General features: G+C 34.5%; 1 protein-coding gene across 3 annotated transcripts in view; it reads right to left on the reverse strand.

Moving 5' to 3' along the window:
* Nucleotides 1-360: 360 nt before the first annotated feature.
* Nucleotides 361-17,241, reverse strand: part of CGNL1 (cingulin like 1) — a 62,314-nt gene continuing 45,433 nt past the window's right edge. Inside the window, exons 11-19 of one of the 3 annotated variants that reach the window (XM_050903274.1) lie at nt 15,591-15,743; nt 14,774-14,944; nt 12,148-12,309; nt 11,226-11,315; nt 5,373-5,456; nt 3,407-3,531; nt 2,732-2,840; nt 1,632-1,795; nt 361-979 (exon numbers count right to left, since the gene is read on the reverse strand). In XM_050903274.1, coding sequence (XP_050759231.1) covers nt 844-979; nt 1,632-1,795; nt 2,732-2,840; nt 3,407-3,531; nt 5,373-5,456; nt 11,226-11,315; nt 12,148-12,309; nt 14,774-14,944; nt 15,591-15,743 — 1,194 coding nt within the window. In that variant the 3' untranslated portion in view covers nt 361-843. The other 2 variants (XM_050903273.1, XM_050903275.1) reach the window with 2 other exon arrangements.

Genomic DNA, 17,241 nt, shown 5'->3' on the forward strand with positions numbered 1-17,241 from the left:
ACGTTCTGCCTCTGGCAGTATGGAATCCATTTCAGGAAATGAAAGATGCCAAGTAATAACTGACCTCATTCTCACCCTTCCCTACTAAGAACAGAAACCTTCCCAAACGAAGTTTACAAGAAAGCTGTAGGCAAGCCTCACTCATCATGCAGATGTGATGGTCCTTTTAAAGTCAACAGGCAGGATTAACATTTGATCTCTAATATACAGAATACATACAATAAAACTTGCACTGGTTTTAAAATGGAAATGTACTTCCTGGCTAAGGAACTGTGAATCTGCTCTGTAATGCACAAAATGTATTCATTTTCATTTGTTTTCTTCTTAGTTAAAACCCAAATATAGCATTCATTTAAGTACTTTACATATGAAACTGATTTATATTTGAAACTTTACAAAATAGTATTAAAGCAGTCAATAAAAAGATCAGGTTTAAAATATTTACATTTTATACATCATTTCCCCCTACTTACAATTATTAAATAATCTTCTGCGGTTTCCTTAATTTTAGGGAAAAGCTTTTAATAACTACAAACTAATTTTTAATTACTTTCAAATGGCTTTTTACTTAAACAGAATTTTAGCAAAATCACCTTTCCAATGTGAAACATTATCTCCATGTTTTCAGTAGCAGTTATATATATCTCCTTGTTTTATAATGCAACTCTGTTTTCTATAATAAACAGTGGATATCTAAATAAGAAAATGGCACAGTATGGATGAAAACATTGTATTCCCAACTCTTAAATCTCTTTATGTCATTTGGCTTCTAGAACATCCAGTTTCTTGATAATTCATGTTATTCTTCCAGTACTTTCAAGGAATCATAAATTCAATACTTATTTAGATTTTTGTGTCATCATCTTTTGAAAAGTTATTTCCTGAAGGTACTTCACAGAGACTATCACCATCCGTGCTGAAATCATCATCGTCATCATCATCAGAATCAGCCAACACTTTACTTGGTGACTTCTTCAGTCTACTAAAACAAAAATACACATGTCTTTGCTATTAAAACTGCACATCTACATGCAGAACACTTATGCAAAGCTTAAAACATTGATAGGTAGGATTTACATTTTTAAAGGATGTCAAAGAAACCTGTGCTCCAATAGGGGTAGTTTATCACAGACTACATCTTACATGAAAGAAACAAGCAAGAGAATGAAGATCAATCAATCATATTTTCAAGCATCTCTAACTCAAATCACAGAGAGGGGAAACTGTAAACTTTGCACACTGAGATGTTCAAAGATGGCTGAGGAAAACTAACACAGGATAGCTGTACCTCTCAGTCATTAGCAGGAAATTTTTATTACTACAAATGATAAGAGTATCGAGTCCCCCCACCTTTTTCCATTTTTTATTCCCTGCCTCAATGACTTTATTCAGCAGACAGAGCTTGGAAAGAAGGTTTCGGCACCTAGAGCACCCTGGAAAGAGTTGGAGAACATTTGTAGAGAAAGGAAATGCAGAAGAGTTTCACATGTCTGTCTCTTAAACTCTGTCTGCTTATGACAAACTTGAAGTTTGTTAGAGGAAGCCCTCAGTTTACGGACTAAAGAAGCAAGAGATCAATCTTGTGAGTGGCGGTGTGACACACAATTGTAAGATCTGACAAGTAATCCTACCTTAATTCCTTCTTTGCAGTGTTAAGCTGTCCTTGCAATTGTTCATTAATGTCTAGTTGCTCTTCCAGTTCTCTCTGGAGTTTCTTTTTAGCACTTTCCAGTCTGTCTATTTCTTCTTCAGCTTCTTCAACTTGACGTTTCATTGCTTTCAAACGCAAACTCAACTGAAATATTTACATGTCAGCTGATTAGAGGACTATTTTAATAAAGGAATTTTATTCTTCCAGCATCTATGAGAGGGAGAATAAAGACACAACTTTGCCAGTGTAGTGACACTGTAATCCTATGCTTCAGAAATATTCGAAAGTCAGCATTAGACTTTGAGAAAAGTGATGGGATACAATTTTTTTAAGAAGAAAACAAGCAAACATAGCTTTGGTAAAGTAAGACAGTATTATGTGATAGCAAGAGCCGGTTATCAATAAGGGAAGACTGGAGCTATTAGTGTGTCTAAGTTAAGCAACTTTACTAGACAGATACTACAAAATACGTTTTAAAAACTCAGAGGATTTTAAAAGATTGTTCCCTTAACAGATATCTGCAATTTGAAACATAGTGTTCATTCTCTAGGCAGAATATTAACTATTTGACTCACGTACTGAAACAAACCATGTTTTAAGCAAGGAATCAACAAAGACCACAGGAATGGTAGAGCACATTGCTATTAGAATATCAACATATGCTTAATACTTGTAGCGTATATTTCACAATAAATAGCTTCTTTCTTTAAACAAAATTTTATTGTGGCAAAACAGAATATATTATTTGTGGTGTATGTATTTATAGGATCATATGTTGGTGTATACATTTATAGGATCCTATACTGCCTGTATAGGATTATAAGAAATATAATTATTTCTTAAAATAATTACAGCATTGCTTCTATAAGTGCTTCCTTTTCATAATTTTAGAAATGAGTAACAATTTAGTACTAGACAAAAGAACACGATGACAATGGGAACTGCAAATCTCACTAAATGGGAGTTCATAAACAACAGAGTAATCAGTATCTACCTATATTCTTCTCATATCTTTTATATATGATGATTTATGCTACTAGGATTAATATCAGATATTTGCATATTAGTCTTTCCCTCTACCTGGTCCTTTTGATCAGTCAATGAGAGATGTTCATCATCTACTTGCAACATTAACTCCTTCACTTTTCTCTCAAGTCTGCGGTTACTTAGCTGGAAATTAGCTCTATCCCTAGAAAAAAACAAACAAACAAAAGACAGGCTTGTAAAAAAAGGAATTTAAATACTTCCAGTCCTGCTGACATAATTCCTTAGCAATCTTCTAAGAATTAAATAAATACTGACGGCCCCTGCTTTGATTTACTGATTCCATGCAACATATTAAGAAATTTGTTCAAAAGCACGAACCACTAAGGGGAATTTCTTCTGTCTCCATAGCAACATTTAGAAAAAAATATACATTCCTCCAAGATTAAACAATGAAGTGAACATAAAAATGGCAGTGTTAAACTATAGTTAATATTTCTAAGCCTGTTACTGATGTTAAACATTGATAAAATAATGAGGTATGGAACCATGTTAGCACTGTGCCTAGTTTTAAATTTATAAGGCAACTTATAGTGTGCTTTCAGTCAAAAAGAAAATTTGCAATACTTGTATGAAACGGTAACCATTTTAATTTGGTGCTTGTGAGAAAAAAAAAAATCAAGCTAATTGTATCAGAGACTTAATATTAGTAAGAGGTCATATTAACAAACATAAACATGCATGTTTTGATCTTAACATAACTAGTTTCACCTCTCTTCATTTTCAAGTCGTTCTTCTAGCTCTGTGATCCTTGCTTCCATTTGAGCAACGAGTCCCTCTTTACTGGATCGGTAAGAACCCTCCAGGTGAAGGATTCGGCTCTTCAAGTCTTTGTTCTATAGTTGGAAAATACTCGATTACTACCTACATGCTCATATTAACAAATATCACCTGAACACAAAATAAATTTCTCCAGGCAAACATTAAGTGATCAGTATATTTTTAATTTAGTAAATATGGAAAAAGAGAGTCAGTGAGATTTTACTATTTACTACAAACAAATCTTCTATTATTGTGCTTTATTAAAAAGAATTTAGTGTTAAGCTTGAGTTAAAGTTTTAGGCTTAAATGGACCCTTGAACTTCAGATGGTCGCAAGCCCCTTCCAACAGCATTTTTTAATATGCCAAGATTTTTCAAATAGCATTGGATCTGTCTTATTCTCCACACAATTCTTTTGTCAAATTCTGTATTCTTCCCCTGTAACTCACTGGTGTATGGCTAAACAAGTAGACAAAGAAATTACTTGCATCCAGTATCGCTTTACTCTATCAAAGCTATTACTGTGGGTTTTTTCCGCTCCTTTCTTAACTATCCAATGCTACTCCTACTACATAAATAGTCTGAAAAACTTGGCAAGCTGCATGATTTGTAAAAGTAGACTTTTTGCGCAGACTTACACTCTAATTTTTATGAGGCTAGGTAATTTACGTTTTCAATGGGGACCTAATGATAAAGTTGCCAGAAAAAAAAAGGAAGAGTTACATGAGAAACAGAAAATAAAGCTCTTTGTTACAGAACTTCAAACCACGATCTCAGATCTCAAACACTAAAAAAGCTATGACAGAAAAGTCAGAACTAAAGTATAAGGATGTACATGGGATATACCAGTAGGTGGCATTTTTTTTTCCTCAAACAATTAAGAGCGGATTAATTTCACATAATTTAAGGTACCAAATTAGGTGTTTGGTATAAACATATTCTCTAAATTCCCATTACAGTCTGTTTTATGTTCTTGAGACTGTCAATAATACTATGACTTTCTAAGATAGCTTTCCTCTGGATCTCAGCTAGGGGCTATGATAGTAATCTTGCTTTCAAAGACCACTGAGCTGCAGAATAAAAAGTTGCAAAAAGCTAGGAAGTATTTTTAATGCACTTTCCATCACAGATATTGAAACATATGAGTCATATTCCTTCCTAGACAACAGAGAGTAGCAGTTCTCTATCAAATCTGTATGTTTTCTTTCAGAGGCATGTCATTTTTTAACTTCTTTGCTCCTACAGAAGAAAATACTCAACTAAAATCACAATTGCTTGAAATTATAATCTACCTTCAACAGTGTTCCTGAAGTACTGTTAAGACTTTGAAGAACAGCTCCTCCAAAAGTGGTCAAAGGATTTACAGCTAAACTGGATAACAGTGTCTTTGATATTCTATAGTCTTTTCTGTACATGTGCTTTTTAGAAGTTTCTATATTGATATCTCAGTTTTATTCTAAAACAAGTGTACCATATCAACTGTCACATTTCTTATTTTTAATGTCTTTGATCCTCAAATGTATAGACAGAATTTGTGTGGTAGAGAGATGCCTGCACTCACCACAACAAAAATGTCTTATTATATTATATAAACAGACGTATGTACAGTATGAGTGTTTAGTATATGAAATATATAAACTGTGACAAACCTCAAGCTAAAACGGAGGGTACAGAAAGAAAAAAATACTAAGAGAAGACTTAATTCAAGATTATAATATTTTCTTTTGAGTATCAGTATTAAGATGCTCACAGTTTTTAATCTATTCTTACTAACACATAATACCAGTAGCACACGCTGGTGCGATAGTGCCAGCTACCAAATACTGTATTAATTAAATGTTTATTTGAATTTCCTAATGAGGGCAGATACCCAGCCTCTTATCTTGCTACTGTGATGATATGCCAGCCATAATTACCTGTCTTTCCAATGAAATTTTGTCACACTCCAAATCTTGCTTTGTAGCTCTTTCCTGAAGTAGCTCTGTCCTCATTTGTTCAATCTATTACAGAAAGAAATGACAGAAAATTTAATAAAAGATTTAATTTACATTTATCTATGAGATACCGTGTGTATGTGTATATATACACTTATACATATAGTACATATACTTATGCAATGAGAAAAAAACTTGCTCTTTCTTAGAAGTCAAGACATGCGCATGATTTCAGATGAAGTTTACAATTACAATCTTGAACAAAATTTTCTGCTTCGGGAAGCCCATGTTATTCCCAGAGCTTATTCTAGGCATTTTCCAGCCACATTGGGTACTGGTGATGTTCAGTATATATATTCAGTAGCAGAGAACTGAACTCTAAAATGTTGCATGAGAGACATACCATGTGGCAGGGAACTGAGTTCTGGAACATCACATCAGTCTTCAAACACCTTCTACAGTTGTTTTCTTCATACTTAAGTCTGAAGCTCTGAAATGGCACCTTACCTTTAAGCTGCTGACTAGTCTACTTTAAAGTTTGACTTTATTAAACACAAACTGGTAACCGCAGAGAAGTGCCTAGAACTCAGTGAGACACTCTACGTACAATTACAGCTTTCTATGTCCATGAGAATAGTAAAAGCTCTTTTTCAACAGACTCTGATGCATGCTGGGTAAGAACATTGCTCCCCTCGTCCAGTCAATTTTATGTCTGTCATACCACAAGAGTACTGACTTCTGGATTTGAGGGGGGAGTGATTTTTGTTTGTTTTGTTAAAACACAACTTTTGCTACAGTTTCTGTAAATATTTCAGTTGCATATTCAATAACCAAATGGAAAGTATATTCTCCGTATGTAAGATGTTAAAAAACTACCTGATAATACAGAATCAAGATAAGAATACACAATTCGTTTATTTTATCCCACTATTGGACTTGACTGGGAAAAAAAAAAAATTCTGAGGATCAAAGAGAAACTCTAAACTGCCTAACAGCTGCTACTGAAACTTAGGGGCTAAAGGAAAAACTTTGTAGTGTCCAAATACTTTTCTTGCCTCTCATTCCTGCTGAGGCTGCCCTCAAGTCTTTACAAATGCCTTTTCAGGCACAGCTAATGTTACCACAGCATTTGTGCTACTCCCTGCACAATGTTTACTATGATGAATATCACATGGGGAACACAGTGAACACCTATGCCAATTACTGTACCTGCAAAAGACTGACAAAGGTTTCAGCGGCCACAGCATTCTTCCCTGCTTTACAATAGTTACATATGAACTTGCATAAACACACCATCGCAGTTAAGCGGCTCTAAGTTACAGATTTATCTCACTAAAGGTCTTTCAAAAGCCATTGGGAATTCTTGCATACAAAAACCCAAAAGCAATGCTAAGAATGCGAAGGTTAAACAAGTAGAGCACATGAAATTTTACCTTAGGCCTTTTTAATATTAAAAGATACATTTTTAGTTAATCACATGTTTAAAAGAAGTCATTTACACTGTTTCTGTAGCTTTGAAATGAATATATGAATACAAACAATGGTAGCAACGCATGCAGTTGCATATGTTATGTCACAGCATGCTTTCAGAACAGTAGAAGGCATTCCTGAAAACTAAGGTCCTAAAAGTTACTGGACTACAAATGTTAGCATGTGGCTGTGTTCTCAACAGCTGGATAATTTCCTAAAAGCTCTCATTGTCACACAGAAGCCTAATAATAATAATAATGTTTTATACATTATATAGTAAAATATTATTTTATATATTAAAATATTATTTTAGATATAAAAATTAGAATCACTCATGTATACAATAGCTGCATTTGTTCATGAAATATATGAAAAAAGTTACATACAACGTGAGGGATTACACAGAATTTATTCCACTGTAATTGCTTTAGCCATGAAGACAGACACAGAAAAAATAAAGCAAAATTTGTAGTAAAATGAATGACTAATTAAAAATGCATCTGTTAACTGAAGAAAGGGTTTTTGTTTTATGTAGGAACTTGCTTAATGGACCACTCTAAAGTTCTGTTGTGCTCTTACTGTGCTCAAAGGCTGTGACAAATTTGTGCAACCTTCCCAAGATCTCAAATTAAGGAATTATTTAGAGGACAATTATTATATTTCCAAGATGACTGCTACTGTTGTTGGACACCTCACGGTAAAAGTAACCTCACAGAAAACAGCAGGAGAGAGAAAAAGTACTATATCTGATTAGGATCGGAAAGCTACATGCAAATATATACAAGAGCTTGTAAAAAGAGAAGGGCAGCAGGACACAATTATTGCTGGGGGAGGTGGAAACTGTTTTCACTTATCTCCTTGCACTTTTCATTAGTAAACACATAATTAACATGCACAAAGGAAAAAAGCAGTTGTCTGCCAAAATGTGCTCAAACTTTTCACTTACTTCACAGCAGTTAAGATAGGCTCTCGGTATATACCATGCGGAGCTTTGTGCTTCACATTCTACCTTTCCTATATCTAATATATTCAAAAAAGAATAAACTATTTCTGCAGCTTAAGGCAACAGTTATCACAGCTGGATTTGAAGAATGCTAACAACAAAGAATTGAGAAAAGCAATAGTATCAGATTTTACAACGCTTTATTAGACGTAACTGCATTTTGTGCCAGCTTTAGAAGCAGCTGTTGAGTTCATTATTAGTGAAAGCAATTTGATTTCTAATAATATTTTAGATGCTATCACCATTGTTTACCATCTCGCACTAGGTTCACAGCCTATGTTTCTTGTTAATACTTAAGTAGGGAAAAGTAAAAAAAATATATATGTGCCTATACATATATATATAGACCTACATACACAATTCTCAAGTATGTGACCAAAAAACCCAATGTTTAACCAACAAAAACCAAGCTAAAGCCAAACAAACCCCTTTGATTCTTCGTAATTGAAAAGCAACCTTCATGTCCACATTTTAATTTGTTTGCTTCCCACATCTGGTGCCAGCTAAAGAGCAGGTATACAGCTATCCATCAGGAACGCTTTACCAAAAGGAAGTGAATGATGCAGTCAATACAATTTTATCCTTCTGTATTTATTCTAAATTTCTCATGGAAACTAACTAGTCCATTCTTCACACTTACTGGAAACAACTCTGAAGTCAATAGACTCACGTTTGCATTTTCACAGAATACAAGAACTGATGAGTGTATCTTAAGTATTTTTCAATTACGTTTGCAAAAACAAAATGGCAAGAGGTACTTCATTTCACTTGTTTGTAGGAAAAAAATCATCATGTACTAAAATGTGCCTGTCCCTGCTCGCTTTAGACTCAAAGGGCAGCTGAGCACACTAGCTTTCTATGTATGTGTGTTTGTTGACCATTTTGCTCTTCCCAGAGTTGCTAATACCTTATCATTTAAAAACTAATAGGATATGATCCACCTTTCCCCCCAGTTTTTCTACTGTTTCCACTTTGTTGTGGTACTTCTCGAGAATGAGGTAGGGAAGATGAGAACAGTGTCTCATGCAGCCATTCCCAGATTCAAAAGGGTGTTTAAATTAAAAAAGGATAACATTTCATGGTAAATGAAATGTGAACTATCAGCCTTGCCAATGTTTATTCAAACATTTAGCTTTATGTAAAATAGAACCAGTTGTTTCAATTTGTTTTCACTAGAAATTTGAGTATTATAGTTCATTATCAGTATATTAACATAACACATTTATAATAAAAAAAAACATTTACAGAAATACAGATACTACCAAAACAAATCCATTATAATTTCTCATGTCATTATAAATGCTTAGCAGACCCTGAAATACTCTTTAGTAATTTGACTACTTAGTCATTCTGGCATAAAATCAAAACAAAGCAACCTTTGTAACTCATGTGTGAAATGAGAACCTCCAGACCTCAAAATAAACACGTCTTTTACCCATTATGTAACATTTTGGTCACCCATCTGTATTCTAGGTTTCCATTCAGTTAGCAAATTAACTTACTAGAGTACCCACTAATGCAGCTATGACTCAGGTTCTTTTATCCCAGGCTTACAACACAGGCATAGACTCCAGTATTAAAGGCTTCCTAATTTAACAATAGCATGACCCCACATTATTATGGGTCCTTTACATTCTATTTCACCCACTGACTCAGTCTGTGCAATATCAATGGAATAATAGCAAAAAGCCCATATTGCAATCAAATAGAATCTCAGTAACTTGAGTCCCAACAAAGTAGTAATGGTGCCTTGTTGTTTCAAGGATGCATGAAAGAAAGCTGAGCTCTACCTCACTTTAAAACTCTCCAGCTGTCTCAGTGGAATATACAATTTCATTGAAAAGACATAGAAACTAAGATTTTACTTTCTGTTCTCCCTCTGAAATTAAAGCTATTCAAAAGAATGTCAGCAATTCTTTTTTTCCGGAGAAAGAAAGAGAAATGAAAACAGAACAGACTATCATGGGTTGTACCTCAATGCAAATTGTCTCCTGGACTTCTAGGAAATTACTAATGAAGTATAGTACTTAATGTAAAGCTACAGTAGTAGACATGCTGCAATGAGTTATGCATCAGTTTCACATCTTTCAGAATGTAAAACTAAGGCAAAGAACATTGTCTAGGCCGTGATATTCGAAGACAGCCACATCACCATACTCCTTTCTATGGACTAATCAAAAACTTGCATAATACTGACTACTTGACCATGGACACTCTGCTTACTTTTTCAGTCATCAGGCCCTATTCTCTACTTTTCTGGTTTATTATAAATCTTTGTTACAGGACCTGTAATTTCATATGTCAGTTCTTTCAGAAATCTTGAATACTATTATTAAGGCCTCTTTCTTCAGAACAATGAACTCCTCATTCTCTTAGACTTGGTGATTTCCAGCTCAACGGTTTCATTTCCATTAGCCCACTCCACTTCCCCGCACCTGCACATTCACTGGCCTTACTGGAGACAGAGGCAAAATGTTCATTTATTTGAGGAGGCACACCTGGATTACTTTTTATCTTGACTGATACCTCATCATACAGTTTCCACAACTTCTTTCTTCTACTCATACAGTCAAGAACCTTTTTGTTACTTGTTTGAATTACTATGATAGGTCTCACTTAGCTTGGCAAATCTCACTTTATCTTTACATTTTCTGCCCCATGAGACACAATCTTGTTAATAAATCCTTCTTCCCCTCTTTCTGGGCTATCTACACGTATAACACTTCTGGAACTAATGACTGATGTTTTTATGTGGAAAACGCTTTCCAACTGTCTTATCTTTGATATACCTTAATCAGTTTTTACACTTGTAATGAAAATAAAGCTTCCTCTCTGTTGAAACTGGCCAGCATCTTCAGTTCAGCTGACTTCACTAATTAATTCCACAATTTCTTAAGCTCCTCCTTCTTTGAAATCCAGACTCTATTGTGCTGGCCTACTTTTCAGTAAGGTTAAAAAAATGTGATTTTTCAAGCTAAGATACTTTCTACAACAGGCTTTCTCTGATAGCCTCACCACCTAAAACTAAGCCTAAGATAGCATCATCTCTGCGTGCATCAATAATTACTTGATGAAGCTCACTGCATCAAGAACATCAGAGGATGATACTGGTCTTCAGTCTTTATATGCAATCTGTGTCTGTTTTCCAGTTAGGAAAGCAGGAAAAAAATCGGTCTCTGATGACGTGGAGGAGCATATTTAATCATGTTTGTGAACCTTGGTTTTTTGGATTTACATACTCTGCTTAAGTATAGTATATAATCCCTGTTGCTAATCATTATTTAGTTAATCAATATTGTTTGTGATCCTAATAACACTTTTTCCTCATCATTATACAGCAGTTGGAAAACTTGTTCAAGTACCTGTTCTCTGCATCTACTGATCCTCTCAGACAACAAATCTGAATTAGTCTTTTCTTCATCAAGCTCAAGTTCCAGGTGAGATAACTTGTCCTAAGTGGAACAAAGAAAAGTAATTTCAACATACTACTTTCCCATCCTCTTCAGATTGCTACCAGGGCATTCTTCCGTAAAATTCAAGGACTCAAGCTGTCTGAAAGAGCAGGCTTGAAAAGTGAAATGCCTCTGAAAACACATACAGAATCTAGAAAAAGAGATGGCAGGTAGATAAGCCTTTAAGGCGAATTTGTTTGTCTGACAGAAGTAAAATAGAAGTTTCATTTCCTTTTTTAATCACTCCCACCAATTTCAAGAAAATAAGAGAAATTCTGTAATGTTTCTAGAGACTGTCTTTAAAATGTCTAAGTTACATTATACATTTGGAAGACAAATTTCTTTTCATATGAGTACAATGGTATAAAAGTGTTTGTTTATAGAAGTCGAATGACAGCTTAGTTGAACTGAACAGTTATGAAGCTAGCCCTGTAACAACATAGTTAGAATAACGATGTTATTTAGGCTCCTGACATGAATTGATATTAGATGCTAAATAGAATTTACACTTCTAAAGACTTTTGAAGTTCTGACTGATGGGCCTATGAACAAAAATAATACAATTTTGCCTGATAAACTCTAGAGAAAATTAATTAAAAAGAAAGTTAATTAAAATGATGAAAGAACAATTGCAATTTAGAACACATCATGCTACGATAGATATGCTAACAGATCACCTTTAGAATATACCAGAATAATTCCTGCAGTAGTACTACACGGATTTTCAACAACATCAAGTTATTTTATTTCTTCCCAGGCAGAATCCATGTGAAATACCAAAATTATTTTAATCAGTTCTAATAAGATACCAACCCTTAAAAATGTCTTTTACCTCCATTAGTTTGATTTGTCTTGCCCGATCATCTTTTAGGTGGTTTTTGGCTTCCAGTTCATACTCCAAGCCTTTCACAGTCTGTTCTAGTAACTGAGTTTTTGTTATTGCCTCATCTTGAGCTCTCTGGTGGTCCCTCAAGTTTTCTTCCATAAGACGCATCTGAAACAATAAGATTACGGTAATACACTTTATACTGTACTTTTTATAAATAAGTAATGTCAGTAAAGGGACTGACTACAAACATGACAGATTCGGAAGCGTGACAGGAATTGCATTGAGTCATACGCTTTTCACAGTAATTTTTGTTTTATCCACAAGATGGCACCAAGAAAATAAACTTGGATTAAATATTAGATCTAAAGAGATGCTTCACACTACAGGTTTTACAGTGACAATTATACATAGTGGGTTTTTTGGGGTTTTTTTAATTTCTTTTTACCCAGTTACAGCAAGCCAAAACTTTTACAATTTTCTAAATGGTTATATCTTTGGAACTTTTGCAACATTATTCCTTTCCTTTTCAGACTACCAATACTTTAGCTTTTAAATAATTATGTAGTTTATATGTCTGAGGCACTTTGACAACAGCATTTTACCAACGACATAATTGCTAATATATATATATATATCAGTATAACTTTTAGATATAGTAGGGCTATCTGCTGAGGACAAAAGTTTCCTATTCTAACAACAGTGTGTGCTCAATAAAATTATCTAAAACCTTCATAGTACTTTAAAAAAAATATAAGTAGTGAGAGGTGTTTCAGGTGAGACTGTGATCATTCCTTATACTTGTAACTTAACTTGTGACATATATAATATATGATGAGGGTTTTTTTTCTTCAGCATACAGTCTTCCATATTCTTCCTCTGTTTAGTCAAGTGCTTATTTTAGTGATGAAGCTAAAACAATGTATTAGTCACTGTTTACAGAGGTTGCTGCCTATTGCTAAGTCCTGACAACAAAACGTTGGACATCTGCATGACTTGGTGAACAGCTAGTTAAGTGCCGAGATCTGTATATTAATAGCATTTCATACGCATTTAACATTTCAGAATGACATTGGATTGACAACTTTCAAGACTGGTATCTTTTATGTATCCACAGAGAACTTAAAAGAGACGCAGCAATGAAGAACTCCCATACTGCCTTGCAAGACTGTTTCATAATTTTTCTGCTAGAACAAGAAGATGATACTCATGTTGCCATGATCATTACAAACCTTGGCTTTTGATGAGACTCTCAAAAAGAATGTTTTGTGCACTATGACACGTACCCAAGAGGATTTTGACGACAACAGACTCTTTCATGTTGAATGGAAGGACTATCTATTTGCACTTCTTGTTAAACACAAAAGAGGAAGAGATAATAAAGACTTTCAATTGTCCTGAATATTTAGTCTCTCTAGAAAGTCTGCTGTTTAACCTGCCTATCCTATATTTTCAGATTTTCTTTCCTCTGTTGCAGCTAGTTGCCATACTACATTTTTAAAGCCCTAGGATTTTAAATGTTGCCTCATGGAGATGTAGAATTCCACAACCAGTAATATTTTTCCTTTATATAGTGTTTGGATTATCTTTTTGTCAAATAATGCTTTTGTTCTGAAATTTTTTCCTTGTATTTGTTTTGTAGTTGTAATAGACAACACTAGAAGTATTTTTCACAATAACTGTAAACACAGTGTGTATACATATTTACACACACACACACACACATCTTTTAAGCTGTCTATTCTCATTTGTTCAACTTAAAAGCCATGTTCTCAATATCCCAGTTTTATCTCTCACATTTCATTATGAGTCTTCATCCCTTTACAAAGGCTCTCCATCCCTGAATCGAATAAATACAGAAGGAAGACAGAATGATATATAGGAACTATACTTTCTTCTATTGCTGTTCTTTTAAACTGAATTTAAAACAAGTTTGTAAGGGGAGAGGGCAACATAAGAGAAGTTCTGAACTGGAAAAATCAAACTATTAAAATATTCCACATACAGAAAATATCTGTGACCAGTGTATTCTCATAGCTTTTCCAATTGCAGAACAAGTATATGCAGATCTTTAAAAGACTGGATTGCCTTTATGGCAAAATTTACATGCTAAGAGGCAGACACTTCAAGACTGTGGTTGATTCTTGGTTGCACAGGCACCTTTGTCATTTAAATCTGCAACTTGGCTCATATGAATGAAGAGGAGAATGTATGTCAACTCCTTTAGAGCCAGAATTTGGTTTTGGGGTTTGGTCGTATGTCCGTCCCCCCTCCCCCCAAATAAGTGCTGGGGTTTTTTTTCCTAATTCAAGAATATTTCCACATTCTCAATTCCTTCAGTAGCAGGCATTAAAAGAACAGCAGATCATCAATGGAATCCTTGTCATATCACTTAAGATACATTCGCTTGTCAAACACTGGATTTATCTATCATAAACAGGAAACCCTATTTCCCTGGGGTAACACGCTGATCATCATCATGAAGAACGAAACTCAAAAGCATGCTGATTGAGATCAGTCTCTCATGATGAAGTACACAAAAGCATGACAGCAAACATTCATTGTCTTGAAAACTCTGAGCTGAATTCTAGGTCAAAGGTTAGAATTTGTCACTGAACTTATGAGTCATTACCTCATCTTGCATTCTCATGGTTGTCAGGTGTGATTTTTCTACCTCAAGGTTCTTCTCCTTTAATTGCCTCTGCAGATCTGCAAGTTCCCTGCGATTTTTCTCCTTGTATTCATCAAGCTGGTTCTGAAGCTCCAGAGTTGATGTTCTTGAGACCTCTACCATTTCAGACATCTGGGAAAAAAGTACATACAATTTTTTTCCTAAAATAGTGCTACAAAAGGTTCTAGCTTGCTTAATACACCAAAAGGTTTTTTTCTCCAGCTTCGATATTCAGCTCAGTATTTTCAAATGGAAAATTTATCAAACATGTTCCCAAACAAATGAATTTCTATGTGGAAGTGTGAAAACACAAAACAGTAAGGTTATTTTCTAATAGTATGTGTGGCAAGACTATTCTCTTTTTGTCTGTCAGCAGTTCTTCCAGCTGACTGACATAATGAACTGCAGTTACACTTCAGTATATCAATATTAAGATGTACAGTTTACATACAGATGGCAAAATAAGTCTAATGCAGTAGAGTTTTGAGAATCAGCTGTAAAACTCTGAAATATCGCTGTAGCATACATTAGAACTGAACTCAAATCTAGGATCTTGTTTAAACAAAACAGAACTGTTTTACAACAGTATTTTGAGATAGCAGTGTTCCAATCACTGTTCCAGCCCTGAAAGCTTTTATTGATAGTCTCTAGGCTAAAGAGACTAATAGTGAAGTTTGCATTTCACTTTCTTTTACACATTTAAAAAAAAAAAAAAAAATTCTCTACAATTTGGCAGCTCATTTGCTTCTCCTGCAACCTCTTTGGAGCGAACTCATACCTCCTCCTGTAACTTTTCAACAGTCTTGTTCAGTTGCCATCGTTCATTCTCCATTTCATTCTTTATCTGCTTCAACTGTTCCTTCTGGTGAGTTTCATCTTTTAACTGCTGAGTTAACTGTTGCCGTTGCTGCGAAATACAACGGATGTTCTCCTGTAGTAGATTAAAAAATATATATAATGAAATGTAGACTCTCTTTTCTAATGCCTTAAAGGAATGTTTTATAGCACTCTCTGTGCAGCAGTAATACCACCAGCTGTTGTAACATTAAGACAAACTTAAATAAAATTAAAAAAAGTTTATGGAGTTACAGTTTGCTAGCCAGTATAGGACAAACATTATTTTAGTGATGCAGTGCTTTATCCTTCCTATAAATTCCTAAAACACTGTTGCAACATTTGTAGGACCAAACGTAGACCCCTTTCATGATTCTGTCACATGCAAAGCACGCACTCCTCTGCAGTTGCACACATCAGCAAATCCTACCTCCTGCATAAGATGCAATATCCATTTCAGGTTTCACATTTTCCTATATGCTCCCTTTAATGCTCCCTTAAAAGTTTTCTCAACAACAACCTTTTTTCCTAGGTAAAAAAAATAAAATCAAATGCAAATCTGTTCCTACAATGAGTGAGAAATAACTAGTGGGGATTTTTTTTTCCCGTTGCTGTGCTTCTATAGCACCCAGCCCTCACCAAGATGATGTCTCATTGTGACAGATACTGTGCAAACAGAACTTTGCAGCTCCTACCACAGAAATTCCCTTCCTGAAAGAACTTTTGCCATTAATGTTCACACCAGACCTTCATTATCTGGATTAAATTTTGAATGAACTGCAGAGCTATGCTGTATGCTCATCTACCAGGAGCTCCAAATGTTTCTGCTATCACATTCATGATGTTTAAGAACTTACCAGCCTCCAACTTCTAAATACTGTCCATCAGCAGAATAACTGACTGTCACTAGTTCATGCCAATACAAGAAAAGCAGGTTATCTCCCATCTGCATGTTGGGACTCTCACCTCTTCCTTCTTCCTCCATAATAAAATACCTTAATGGCCCTATTCTAAATAGACACTACAAGACTAGAAAAAGAGTTTGTTTTTATGAAGTCTCAGAGGCACCATTAAATTGATTAAAACCAGATTACGGACAGTATAAATTGTTCCAACAGAAAAATGTAAATAATTAAAATCACCATAAATTGTAAAAAGCATTCCAAAACATTGTTTTACATTTTAATATTGGAAATATAAAGTTTTGTTGAATATCTAATACCTATGATGCTTACTTTATTACACTTCAAAAAACTTTAAATGTGAAAACACAGTAGTATTTCTGTAGACAATATAGATCAGAATCTCAAAAAATAATTGTTCTAAGAGAAAAGAAAGAATATCGTCAAAAAGTTAGAGATTTCTTTAGATTCATTGTCTCTCTTACGTTCCTGTATAACCTGTCAACAAAAGACATCTCTGATACAAACAGGAGTTGTGGTGGATGCCTAAGAAGTGTATATATAACCCTAAAACATGCTGGGGGCTAACAGATGTTGTTTTCCAAAGCCTAATTCTACAACTAGAATTGGTTTAGCTGACCCCAAAGGATTTTAAGAACCTTGAAAAGGTTCAACTTTAGCACTTCAGTTCTA

The sequence above is a fragment of the Gymnogyps californianus genome, chromosome 11, assembly GCF_018139145.2.
Source record: "Gymnogyps californianus isolate 813 chromosome 11, ASM1813914v2, whole genome shotgun sequence".
In the NCBI taxonomy this organism is placed as follows: domain Eukaryota; kingdom Metazoa; phylum Chordata; class Aves; order Accipitriformes; family Cathartidae; genus Gymnogyps; species Gymnogyps californianus.